The sequence below is a fragment of the Mytilus edulis genome, chromosome 10 (assembly GCF_963676685.1).
Source record: "Mytilus edulis chromosome 10, xbMytEdul2.2, whole genome shotgun sequence".
Taxonomy (NCBI): domain Eukaryota; kingdom Metazoa; phylum Mollusca; class Bivalvia; order Mytilida; family Mytilidae; genus Mytilus; species Mytilus edulis.
This window is the reverse complement of record NC_092353.1, coordinates 25,662,019-25,676,155: the sequence shown is the minus strand read 5'-3', so window position 1 is coordinate 25,676,155 and position 14,137 is coordinate 25,662,019. Positions and strand designations below refer to the sequence as shown.

General features: G+C 34.3%; 2 protein-coding genes across 2 annotated transcripts in view; both read right to left on the bottom strand.

Annotated features, from left to right (window-relative positions):
• Positions 1-5,524, bottom strand: part of LOC139492078 (putative N-acetylated-alpha-linked acidic dipeptidase) — an 83,556-nt gene extending 78,032 nt beyond the window's left edge. The window contains exon 1 of the mRNA XM_071280207.1: positions 5,161-5,524. Within this exon, the coding sequence (XP_071136308.1) occupies positions 5,161-5,197 (37 nt within the window). The 5' untranslated portion in view covers positions 5,198-5,524. The remainder of the gene's footprint in view (positions 1-5,160) is intronic.
• A 6,098-nt stretch (positions 5,525-11,622) lies between these two features.
• On the bottom strand, positions 11,623-13,902 carry LOC139492669 (heavy metal-binding protein HIP-like). The gene is made up of 2 exons (XM_071280820.1): positions 13,830-13,902; positions 11,623-12,068 (listed from the first exon to the last, which is right to left on the bottom strand). The coding sequence occupies exons 1-2, from the start codon at positions 13,900-13,902 to the stop codon at positions 11,623-11,625; spliced, it is 519 nt and encodes a 172-aa protein (XP_071136921.1).
• Between the last annotated feature and the right edge of the window lie 235 nt (positions 13,903-14,137).

Below are 14,137 nucleotides of genomic sequence, written 5' to 3'. Positions count from 1 at the left end.
ATTCTAGTGAAGAATTGCGTGTTATTCGTTTTGGTTCAAAGTCTCTAAGTAAATGGCAGAGGTCTTATGGTCCCACAAAATTGGAGCTTCTTGGTATGGTAACAGCAATATTAGACTGTTCAATGTATTTAAGGGGACAGAAATTCGTAGTTGAATGTGATCACCAAGCACTTAAGCCACTTTTTCAAAAACAGTTAAAAGGAGCAATCTATGAAAGGTGGATCGCCATATTACAGCAGTTTAATTTTGAATTGAGATATAAACCGGGTAAAGACATGCAAGTCGCCGACGCTCTGTCCCGTGCGCCTAACAAATCGTCAACAACAGGTTTTGAAAGTCCGGACCAGCTTGATCCATATTTTCCATATCACACTGAAAATGTCGGAAATATTATTACACCGAATGGCATGCCTTTTACAAACTTATTGTGTAGTGACAAATCAAGTGACACCGACGAGCTACAGCTTAATAATATTGATATTTTGCAAAATTTGTTTAGTAGGTCAGTCAGTGAATCTTTCAAACAAACAGACTTTGAATATGATGGCGATACCGAGGAAAATGATGATTGTGTTAAACGCAAATTTACTAAGAAACGAATTCGCATGAATCAACCCATACATATTTTCGAACATCCTGGCATTTTAAATTTCTAGGAGGTGAAATTCTCTGGATTTTACCTCAAACTCTATGGGAAAATACAATTTTTAATTCCAATTTAAACCCAAACGGTAAAATATATCACAAAGATTTTTAAAACACATGTCTAATATGATAAGGAGATTTGAAAAAACGATCTCAAATTTAATTTTAATGATTCAACAAAAAATAAAATGAGTTTTAAGTTTGTGTACCTATATATGGTAAAACCCGAGGATTTGCCACCACTTCAACTCCAATATTCAAATAGATAAACACAATCTAATTATCTGATTGGTCAATCTTCAGCTGTGATGCAAGCATGAAATTATGTATATCGATAGTCGAAAAAAACCGATGGCGTCTGACATTTCCGACTCAACTGCAAAAGTCTCCGAAAGAGGACATTCTGTCCAATCTTACGATAAAGGTGAAACAAGTGATGAAAACCTTATGATGAACAATTCAAGCGAAGCAAGTCAATTTATTACAAATAACGTCGAAACGAGCCAATCTGCATTAAGCTCCTCAAATATCCCTGAAATTGGTAGCATAGTATCGGCAACTGTAGACGATTCGTCAGATGTTAATTTTATTTCCGATGAGCAAACTGTCCAACAGAAAATAGAATCGATGAAAATTTTCCGAAATTGTGATTTCAGTCCGAAAAGTTTAAAACAGTTACAAGTTAATGACCCGCAATTTGGCAATATTTTTCGATATTTAGAAAATGGTGATTTACCACAATCACAAAAACTAGCTCGTAAAGTTTTACTTGAATCAGGAGATTTTTCTTTATTCGATGACTTGCTTTTTCACACTAGAGTCGCAAGATCTAAGCGAACACAACAATTTTGTCAGTATCAGCTTGCGTTACCTGAAATAGCCGTAAAAACAATTATTTCGCTTTACCACGATTCACCACTTGGAGGCCATGGCGGCATACAGCATACAATAGATTTGATAAGGGAACATTATTATTTTTCAAATTTAGCAGGAAAAGTGTCCGACTTCATAAAATCTTGTCATGCTTGCCAGTGTCGTAAGATGACTACCAGAAAGACTAAAGCCGGCATTGTTGCTTTTCAAACTCCAATTCGTCCTTTTCAAGTTTGGGAAATTGACCTTTTTGGTCCTGTTCCAGTGTCTAAGTCAGGCAACAGTTACGTGTGTACTGCAGTCGATATGTTTAGCAAGTTTATTTTTACAGAGCCTATACCAAATTCCGACCCAATTACTGTTTCGCATGCACTTTATAAAATAATCACTCAGTTTGGTGTTTTTGATACTCTTATTAGCGATCATGGATCCGAGATGATAGGAAAATGCACAAAAGAAATATGTAGACTTTTAGATATCAAACAACAATTCACACCAAGTTTTACACATCACTGTTTGGGAACTTGCGAACGCTCACACAGAACCTTAGCAGAGCGAATTACACCGTATTTGTTAAACAATACAAATTGGGAGGATTTTATTCCAAGCATCGTCTTTTCTATGAACAATTCCGTAAATGAAGGAACAAAATATTCACCATTTGAGATTATCTATGGACAAAGACCATCATTTCCCTTATCGTGTTTATCAAAAACCGCATTTTCAGAAATTCCCAAAGATTATCACAATTATATCCGAGAGTTTGCTGACAAACTTGAATTTATTCGAAAACAAGTGCGTGAAAATTCAGAAAAATCTAAAATATCAATGATTGAAAGGGCTAATCTGAAAGCTCATAATTTGTCTCTAGAAAAAGGGGATTATGTGTACTTAGGAAAAGACCCCAGAGGGGCTGGTCAGAAATTTAAGCTAAAACATGCAGGACCGTATTTCATTCATCAAATAGACAGTCCACATCTTTATTCGTTAATGGACCCAAATACAAACAAAATTATTCCAAAAGTGCATATTAACCGTTTGAAACCAGCGTATATTCGTGTACCAAATCCATGTGAATATTTTATGGATCGTGTCATAAACAAACAAGATACCGTGGATACTGCGTCAGCAAGTAATGATAATTTGATTAGTGAACAATCTAGCACAAATTACGAAATTCAAGAAGTGCCAAACCTCCGGCGATCAACAAGACAGAGACAAAAACCTGTACGCTTTAGAGACGATAATTTTGTTACATCAGACACCGAAACAAGCTCTGCGTCAGACGGGACATTATTAAAAGTGAAAAGATTTTTAGCAAAGAAAAATCACGATGGAAATATTCACTACCTTGCGCATTTAATAGGGGAACCGGCGCAAAACGCAATTTGGATCGAAGACAATCAGTTAGGACCAAAGGCGCGTGCCTTATTGAAGTCGAGACCACCTCCGATTATTCCGTAAACGCATGTCTGTGAGATTTATATCGCAAACAGAAGGCTGAATAAGACATATTTTGCTGTGAGATTTATCTCATGCATATCGAAAGTTACAGAACAAGATACAATTTACTTGAACTGTTTTGAAGATACATTTTATTGATACATTTTATGATTAGTACATGTAGTAATATCATTTATTGCAAACATATATTGAAGATGTTGGGTTTTTTTTTGTCACAGAACTGTTATTTTTTAAGTATTAATTTTAACTATTTGAATATAACGACATACAAAGTTTTGAGAAAAGTATTAATTTTTCTTTTTAAAAGTTTCCATTTGAAAAGACTTTTATGTTTTGGCTCACTTAAGACAGTAAATTGTTTTATTGCTAAAAAAAAAGATTTAAATGAATCAGTTAATTATTTTTTTTTTGAAATACACTGAGTGTGAAAATACCGTCAAAGTTCACTGTGTTGAATGATTTTTTTCGTTGTTGGTCCACATGTAAATATGTTGATTAGATTAGATAGTCAAGCTATTTTATTGGATTTATTGTTGTATTTTTTAAGTAGTTGAGTTGCTAATGGTTAGTTTTTTTTTGGTATACCTCAATATGTGAAATATTTTGAAAAGTCATAGAGGTAGAAGTTAATGTTTTAAAATGAAGTACTGCGATACTTAAATTTACTTGTTAGTAAAGATTGATGAAGAATTGATTTGGTATGATAACGAACATTATGTATGACTCATTTGATGGAAATCCTAGCATTTAAATTTTCAATCTGTCTGTGCACAGTAAGAAAAGAAAATCTGATTTGTGTGTTAGTGGTGCATTAGAGATGACTCAGAAATAAACCCTGGTTGATAGTCTTGTTCTGCTGAAATTTATTTGTATCACTTTATTGTTTTATTTTATCGAGAGAATCTGTGTATGATAGGGATGGTACCATGAAAGTTGGCGCAATAGTAGATTTTTTTTTTACATAGTGTAACCTATAAATTTTATTCATTATAAGGTGTATCTAACCATTAGCAGGAGTAGGGACTCCACTGAATCTAATCTCGTACTGTATATCAATCACTTTTTAGCAAGCACACTAAAATTCAGTAAATGAAAATATGCTATATTTAATAAGATTTCGCCACATCATATTTATGTTGAAGTTAAAGAGTAACTAGCATTTGGTCATATGTGTTTGTATTTACATGTCTGTGAAACATGAGAAATTAATAGATGATGAAGTTTAAAGGTGCCTGTTTTTTTTTTTGTGTTGAATTGTTATATATAAAATTTTGAATCTTTTTCTTCTTGGAGTACGAATTCAACATTTTCGAAAAATATGGGAATTTTTCATTTTTGGGCGGGGATGTTATATATCTGTATGTTGAATCCGTACTTTCCGGAAACGTTGTATTGTCTTAACCATGATTGTTTCGATGATTACATGTATCAGCCTCTTTTGCGTTTGAATCCAAAGTAAAGGATCATAATATGAAAGTTCTTCTTTTTATTTGCAATATATATACTTCGTCTTTAGTCCCCCAAACCTAAGTCAGGTATATCACAATGGATCTTGTTGCCCACTGTTTCGTGCATGCGTTCCCCATGCAGCATTTTAAAACAGTTTAAGTTAGTTCTGGTTGTTTGATTGGGTGATAATGTTTTCATATGATATATCCTGTTTAATCAGTACCATCACCTCAAAATGCATATGCTTATATTGACACACATTAGTAACATGTAATTTTTGGTTAGTAAACCGACATGTTTTAAAACCACCGCTTTTAAAAACAATCAAGTTAGATTTAATAAATGTAAAATTGTATTGGTCCGTTTTCTTTTGTTTAAGTTACAGGTCCGATACATTAATGTTTATCATTTTTATCTTGAAATATTTAAAACATTAAGTTGGTGGTGCTTTACTTTTGTCAGAGCGTATATATTATTATATAAATAGATCAATTATCAGCTGATTATCATTCAGCAGCCAGCAATCTCCCACCTGAGTCACTTGCATATCGTCTTTTTAATTATTTATTTCATTACTTTATATTATATTTATTTCAATGAAATACTGATTTTCTTTTATATACTCAATTCTGATTTCCATGCTTTGTCATTTTTTTTTTTGCCAATTTCAAATAGAGTTGCTTCCCCGGAATCATTCATGCAAACTTATATTATGAAAGGAATACTTACCGGCGTTTGTTACTCTTTTCCTCACGGAGCTATCCATTTCACCATTAACGTGTGTGTAAGATTTAATGCGAAGAATAATCTGTTCATTTTGGTTTATTGCTTACGATTTTGTACTATATACTAGCAGAAACCAGATTTATCTAGTAGAATTCCTAAGGCATCGTGAGTTATCGCCCATGTAAAAAATGTATTTAAAAAAAATACTGAACTGCAAGGAAACGAGAAACCCATAAAACCGGACAAAACCAAACCCAAAACGAAACAACTGGAAACAACTATCAACCTTAACCAGAGATTTCACAAATAGGGAAACGTAAAGTCCTTTATTAACACTAACACTTGCAAGATACATAAGTAAGAAAGTAACATAAATTAAAAAGTCTTTAAAGACGAAATTTCCGAGTACTGTAGATCGAAAATACATTCTTCAACCGCAGTCTATGCACATGTTCATTGTTTCTATGAGCCACCTCAGCTTGTTTTGCCATAATAAAAAATATTTAGGTATATCATATAACATGTATAATAAAAGTAAAAAAATCTTAAATTTGTACAATTATACTCTGTATAGATTTTTTCGCCGTATAAAATGAAGTGCCTAAGCAAATATCTAACAGTGAGTCACCAACAAAGATTATCGGTTATTGAGAATGAAAAGTGTCATAGCAAACCCAGCATTTGTAATATATCGATTAAGGAAATTTTACAGAGAGTTTATGCACTTAATATCAGCCATGAACCTTAGACATTTTAACAAAAATAGCATGAGGGTAGTGACGATTTGATAGCCGGTAGGGTGATAGGGAGAGGATGACTTTAAAAAGGAACTTTATGGCCTAATGATAATAAAAAATCTGAAAAAAACATACATTTTCTGTGTTGTAAATTATACTTTACCGTTTCTCGTATGTTGCATATCCGGTGTGTGTCCGTAAAGCTAGGTTCACACTGCCGATCAGATCAACTCGATCTAGCCCGATCAAGACAAATTACGTGATCGGGAGACTGGTCTGATTCAATCGACAAGGATGTTCGGGATAGTCTACCTTACTCGTCATCAATCTGACTTTCTACCCGAGAGTTTTTGACATGTCAAAAACAATCGAGTAAGGACCGAAAAGCAAGCCACTCGAGAAGAGATCGAGAATTCGTCGAGTAGCGGTCGAATTGATCGGGAAAGGATCGTGTAGAGATCGAGTACGGTCGGAATACAAAAAATTTACCGCTCAGTACTCGATCATTTCGACCTTTGCTCGACTAAAGTCCGATCATTTCCAGATTAACTCGACCAATGTCCGATCTCTTCCAGATCACTACGACTTCTGTATTTATTTTATCCCAGACCAACTCGACCGATACCCGATCCCTTCGCGACCACATTCGACCACTCTTCGATCTCTATTCGCCCATACACGAGAACACATGACTACTACACGATTCTCTAAAAGCAGATCTGATTAACTCTCATAACTTTGTCTCCGCAAAAATATATTGGCAACATCATATTTAACTGTACAAAAATACAGTACGTGTCTTTACTTTTGCAAGTAGAGGGAACATTTTAAAAGAGAGGCAAAAGACACCAAAGGGACAATCCAACTCAAAGGTCGAAAACAAAGCGACTCAGCCATAGCAAAAAAAGAAAACCGACGAGAAAACAAACAGCAGGCCCCATAACATAGAAAACTAAAAACTTTATAGCAACACACAACCCAACAAAAACCTGGGATGAAGTCAGGTGTTCCGTAAGGGAAGAATATCCTGCAATTTTGGCACCGGCGGATTTTTCAAATACGAAAGTAATTGAGCAATAACATTCATTATTAGACTGTTGATGACTAAGTTATCTTTCGAAGTTGGTTTGATAAGAGCATCGATCAAGATTATATTTACCTGTTTTATGGGGATATTTTCTGTTTTGTCTGTCCGTATTTTTCGTTTGTCTAGAAATGTTTGTACTAGTATAAAAAAGTGATTAGTACAATTGCCAACGAGACCAGATATTCACAGAACACCAAATGACATAGAAATGATTAATAACAACTATAGGTCACTCTACTGTTTTCATTCGAACTTTTTAACGTAATTTCACACAAAAAGGAGACGAAAGACAAATATTTTTTTTTCATTGGAGCGAATTTCGTTCTTACACTAGCGATACAAACAGTTCAGCGTGCACATGTTTTGATCATTTGTTTCTAGCATACTTTTGCAAAGTTTACATAAACCTATTTCCCCGCGTAATAATTTCAAATAACAACACACTGTGCATGCGTTTTTGACAGTTCAAACAGGGTCAGCGAACTCTGATTAGACGATGCATTTGTTTCTACTAATACGTTAAACAAACTATAAAAAATGGCACTCAACGTTTTCTAAACTTTGGTTAGAAAGAAATGCACTCTTGATCTCTTGATAGATATATGTAAAGTTGTAAACAGTTTCAGAAAAGGTATCACTCCAGGGGATTGAAATTCTACTTTGAGTAAAATGTTGGGGTAGTATGTGACATCCTTTCCCCCTTTTTGCAATATGTTTAAGCAAATACATGCAGGTTGTTGCCATACAGAAAAAAGAAAATAAGTATCTTTAACCATTCAACTACTGGATATCAAATCTATGAAGAATACTGATTACATACTTATGCACATATATTACACAAACAGTATATGCTTTATTTGTAAGAAAGCAAGGAAAAGGGGATGGTAAAGTTTATGTATATTGCTATCTAACATAAGTAATAATCCAGTGACAAATCTCATTTTGTGGTGTCATTTCCAAAAAAAATGCAATACAACTAACATTACATATCAGTGTCCGCTATGAGGAAGTTTCTATAAGCATTGGATTCCTCTTTGTTAAGTTAGTGCAAGTCTCTCATACTGCCAACATGTGGTCGGCGTGTCAGCCACTGCCTCACCTAGATTTCTCGGCTCCCGTTGCTGTCTACACCTTCTTGTTCGTCTTCTTTTCACTCGCTAAGCTCCGTTACAGCTATTAATCTGTCTCTCTGGGCTCTTACCACCTTGCCCACAAATCCAATTGCTTTATTTCTATGTAGATATTTTAAAGGAGTAGGTCCAGTAAGACCCCCTTTTGGCCCCAAAATATAGCAGTTTTACAATATTGTTAAAATGTATATTTTTAGTTATTTTTTGGAAAGTAGAATACTTCTGCTACATAAATATGGGCTGTTTTTTTACAATACAGTGCACATATATCGGGAACTAGCATTGGATTACTGAAATCTTCACAATTTAAGTATTTTAGTTAAATTTTAGACGGTTTCCGTGTTAAATGAAAGTGGCTGCATTTGTGTTCATTCTTAATATTGAAATGTAAGTTGTATTTGATGATAATACATAACATAACTAAAGGTTGAGGGTGAACACGGATGCGGCCACTTTCATTTTTGACAAAAAACCATCTGAAAAGTGACTCTTTTTGGCATGTTTGATAGATTTGTCCTATTTAAGCTTGAATCGGAGCGTTTTTAATAACTAAAATCTTTCACATAAACTAATTGAATCAACTGAAATAGACGCTTAAGTGTTTAAAAAGTGTCCAAAATCTTTCTTCAGATGAACCTGAAATTTGGGGCCTAAATCGGACCTTACCGGACATACTCCATTATGATTTTACTCGGACCTTCTACTGGATATAACCAAATATACGGAAAATGTGTTCATGGGACACTGATAACACCCCAGCTATCATATATATAACATTATAAAGGGTAATTACTCAAGTTCGCTTTTGAACTGTGTTTTATGGTAATACAGCATCCTGTATACGGCGTATCATAAAATTTGGTTGAGGCAAAATAAAATTAGAGAACGGAAACTAATATTGTTGGGACGTACGCACATACGTACGGACGGACAAGGGTAACACGTAATGCTCACTCAGAAGCGGCGGATAATAAAAGTTTTGGACGTTTTTATACTAAAATTGTGCATACCCGATTATCCTTACGACCCATATACGATCAGGTCGATCTGGTCTGGTCAAGGTCAGACTGAGATCGTGAAAAAGTTGATTTGGCCTATCTAGTCGAGTAAAGATCGTGTAAAGATCGTGAATGGATCAGAATTATCGAATAAGTATTCATTTTGTTGTCGGGATGGAGTCCTGATGGGTCGTGAATTGTCGAGAAAAGGTCGTGTATAGTCGGATGGCGGTCGGTTAGAAGTCGTAAACAAGCCCGATCAAGATTTTGGATGAGCTTGGTTGTGGAAATTTGGACAATCGGGTTCATCGAGTTGATCTGATCGGCAGTGTGAACCTAGCTTTATGCATTCGTTACGCATCCGTTTTATTCGGTCAGCACATCAACGGACTCCCGACGGATAACAATTTTGTCAACGGACAACTTTTATTCTCATCCGTTAGGCGTCCGTTAGTGCCATCCGGTAAGGTGTTACCGAGGCTTTACGTTACAGTTTTTCATTCAAAACAAATTAGGTCGTTATGAAAAAAAATAACGAAGGCCAGTCTACAGTGAAATATAGTTTTAACTTCTACGTTGAAGATTTGGAGTTGCGGCTCATTGGTAGTCATACCACATCTTTTTTTATATATCATAAATAACTTGTTGTAAGCTTCATGCAGTTAACATTTCTGTTATAAATCCATTGCTACAAAATGTGTGAAAAATTAAACTTCTTATCCAACTGAAAATAAATTAAGACTCCATCGTCGACATAACGAAAATAGTATTACAAACCCAGTACATATTCTGGATTTGATTCTGCTTCGCAGTCTGATATTTCTCGGTGAAGCGGCAGATATGCAGATAGTTTCGAGGAGTAAACAATCGGCACCAGTTAGCAGTGTTAGAGATAAGTGAAACGGTATGGGACGTACATTATTACAAATGCTGTGTATGTGTAAATATGCTGCATGGTCTATTGGTTGGTAGTTGAATCGGTTGCCTCATAGCTCGCCAGTGTACAGAGAGTATGTTTTATTGTTTGAAGATAATTATTTTTTTCAATTTTTTTTTTAAGGAAGCATGAAGTTATAGTTCTAGAATTCTATGAATTGAAAAAAAAGTAATTATTTAATGTGAATACTAGGTTGATTATATATTCAATACTGAGAGTCTTATCGGATAAAGGCGTATCCGCCTTTGAACGGATATTATAGCTCATACGGCTTGTTGTCGCAGCCAACACTGAAAACAAACAAAAAAAATGAATACAAATATATACATTAAAAAAAGAAATTTACATAAACAAAGAGATTGCGCTCTATCTGTTTAAATTTTTAATCCATAATTGTTTTGGGCCATATTTGTATCCACCCCAACCACTGAATCCGTCTCCTCAGCTAGCGCATTATAAGGTTTAATTAATATATTCTCTCTTGACAAAGTGGAGGAAAACTTACACTCCAGTTATATTGTTATACTTCATAGTTTCTTTTTTCTATGTAGTTAATATTCACGAAACCTACATGAAAGGTTGCAGAGGTCACGAAAACCGAAATATACTTGAAAAAAACCTACATGGGATTTTAAACGGACTACTGAGACCTTTAATCCTGCAATATACATCAGTCGAAAGCTTGTTTAAAGAAAAACAAAATGCAGATAGTTAAAATATGTTGCACAACAATGCATTGAAGTACCTGAAAACAAAAATATATATGAAAAAAGCATCATTGGATTTTGAAAAGGACTGCTGCGACCATGTCCCAAAAATACTTGACCCCAAGTAAACTCTATGTGGATATTTTAACGGATTTCTGTAACCCGTCATCTTCCGGAATTTCGGTTATAAATTAGAATAAATCAAAAGCTGGTTTATGAGGAACAAGATGTATGTAGTCAATTTGTTGCACAAGTCCTGTAAGAAAGAGGACCCGAAAACCTAAATATATTTACATACCCAAATCGGATCCACCATTAAGTTATGAAAAATGTAAACTGTAATCGGCTTTAATTCAGCACACAAACGCATTGACAGTAAATGGAACTCATGAATTTAAAAATCGAACAACAAAAATATTCATCTTCTTATAGAAAGGCTCGGTAGATTTTAATTTCTATATTTTTCTGTCCATTTGTATCTAATACTTATATTAAGGTTTGCACTAAAATGGGTATGTATGTTTACAACCTCAATTTACATAATATTATCTACTCTGTTTACTCAAAAATACTGAAGTATTTTGTACATTCAAGTTAACATAAAAGGCTCAGCACCAAAAATACTAAAACAACAAGACCTTCCGTTTCTGAAATTGATGATTGATATACCATTGCCAAAAAAAAAAAAAAGGAAGGAAGGTATCTTTTAACTTATGACACCTCTTCATGAAAAACAGGCCATATGTGAGAGTTGTCTCATTGGCAATCATACCACATCTTCTTTTTTATAATTATAACCCAATAGAGTGTATTGCTGAATTTAAATAAAGAGAACAATAGAAGACCATTTTTTTAATACTTTGTGTTTATCACAGGCGGAATCCTGCAAATGACGATGTTCCATACCCAGTTCCACTAACATGGCCACTATGCACAACACCTGAACGGATCCATACACGATCGTCTGATTGCAGTGAAACGATCGCAAACGCCGTTGATACTGCCCAATCTGTATGATCTGCTGCATCACTGATTATTTGTCCAAAGACTTGACCATTAACGACTAATTCTGACTGCATATATGTATGATCACTATTCGATATTGTCCAGATGAAGAAATAAGTCCCGTCGACACTGGCAACGAATTCGCCGTCAACGGATTTATATGCATTTCCAAGGTTCAATCTGATTTTGTCAAATACTATTGGCTGATGATTGCCCAAGTTATCGATATTTTTAGATAGATGGGCATAAAATGCTATCTTTTGTGATTCTGGTGTGTCAGTAGGAGCATTTATTAGGAGTCGTTTGTATTCTACAAAACAGAAAAAAAACACATGTACATTTTTTCATCCTTTTCGAAGATGTAGCGAAATTCCATTCTTCTTATATTTAGCATAACAGACTTAATTAAAAAAAAATATCTACAGGAATACAAGAAAACAAGTTAAATTTTAGTGATTGGTATCTCATTTACAGCGTAAAATTACTATCCTTTCATACTCTTTGAATTCAAGCGTCACTATATATATATATATAGTGAGTCTAGTAACGAAACGCACATCTGAAGAATACAATTTTAAGGGCTATAAATTTGTCATTTCATACTGATAAGACGACCGATAATATAACTTAACTAACAGATGTTTGAAACACACAATTGTAAAACTTTTAAAGTTTTAGGAAAATGCACAGGCACACTTGGGGGATGACCCTGCCCCTTTTTTTAATTTAAAAAGATCCTTTCTTGATTGGTATTGTGTATTTCATTTTTGTCCCTTCTTGCAACAATTGTCACCTATAAATTGAGAGAGCAACCATGTGGTGTCTGTTAACTAACATAGTATAATTGATGTGACAGTTTAATTTGAAAATATGGTGTTTTCTAAGTGGTGCAGGAGATAAGTTCACTTTTTATTCAACATCATTTTGATGCAAATTCTTGGGCTTAGATCATAGAGCCAGCTTTCCTTTTTATAATGAATCATTGGGAGAATTTTAAATTCTACTCACGGTTAGATTCTGTTCCGTTGGTTTGTTCGTTACATTTGCAGTCTTTCATTTGCTCTTTTAAGAACTTAATTTCATTCGCAGCTCTGTCATAGCGATTATGCATTTCAGTTTCCAACCGCAACATTTCTTTTGAAAATAGATTCCTTATTTCCTGTATTTCCGAATGAATATCATGATCGGTACAAAAAACCTTATATTCAAAGATGATAAACAGAAAATAAAATGTCTGTAATAACTCCATTATACAGGACAAGATACGAGGTAAACTAGATGGGATAATTCAGTACTGTATTTTAAAGACTGATATTACTTATCTTAGTGTTTGATAAGATACCTAGCATGGTATGTTGTCAGACGATTGTGATTTGGTGTTACATATCGAATTTATATTGATATCTCGAAGTCTTTTGATACTCTTGTATTTCATACAGAGCGTGGATATATACATAGTCATTTAGACAAAAATATTTTGGTTAGAAACATGTGTCAATGAAGTTATAAAAAAATACTTCGTATATGCTGAAATTGAGAATGGAAATGGGGAAAAGGGTCAAAGAGATAACAACAACCAAAGAGCAGATAACAGACGAATGTCACCAATTGGCCTTCAAAGCAGCGAGAAAATCGAGCCGCACCCGGAAGCGGACATCTGCTGGCCCCTAAATAGATATGTATACGGTATACGATTCATTGCTTAGCGTTCCTTTGGCGTGCAAATAACGGATATGGACCGCTCTGTCAGTTTTCTCTGTACGTCAAGTGCACGTCTATAGAGATAAAAAAACTAATAATTATTTTTATTTGAGACTAATAATGCTAACCACTCAGTAATCTGGGATACTTATCCTATTGCTAACTTGACTTTTATAAAAGTTTAATATGAAAATATTTTATTAAAATTGTATGGTAAGGTTATGTGGGGTGGGGTGGGTGATGAGGGTTGACACGTTGGTGAGATTGGTTGTTTTTGTGTGTTGTCCAGTGACAAATACATCATCATCGGGATGCATGCATGTCGTGAAACTCAGGGGCAAAACAAATTAACTTCAAACAAGCCACTTACCCAGGTTCAATCCACCATTTTCTACATTAGAAAATGCCTGTACCAAGTCAGGAATATGACAGTTGTTATCCATTCGTTTGATGTGTTTGGACTTTTGATTTTGCCTTTTGATTTTTGATTTTCCTTTTTGAATTTTCCTCGGAGTTCAGTATTTTTGTGTTTTTACTTTTTACCCCTTATTGAGTTTTGCAAGTGTTTAAAGTGCAGAGAGATACACATTTCAAAAAAATTATTTCCATTTTAAAGGTATTTTATTTTTTTAAGATATTGTTCATTGCGTTTCATGTTCCTTCTAATTCATCTTTGTA

What these genes read in the sequence shown, in the direction of transcription:
- LOC139492669 (XM_071280820.1), bottom strand. Translation starts at nt 13,902, where the DNA reads ATGGATAACAACTGTCATATTCCTGACTTGGTACAGGCATTTTCTAAT. An exon ending in AAATGGTGGATTGAACCTGG is followed by an intron (nt 12,069 to 13,829) that starts GTAAGTGGCTTG and finishes TCTGTTTTGTAG; the next exon opens with AATACAAACGACTCCTAATA.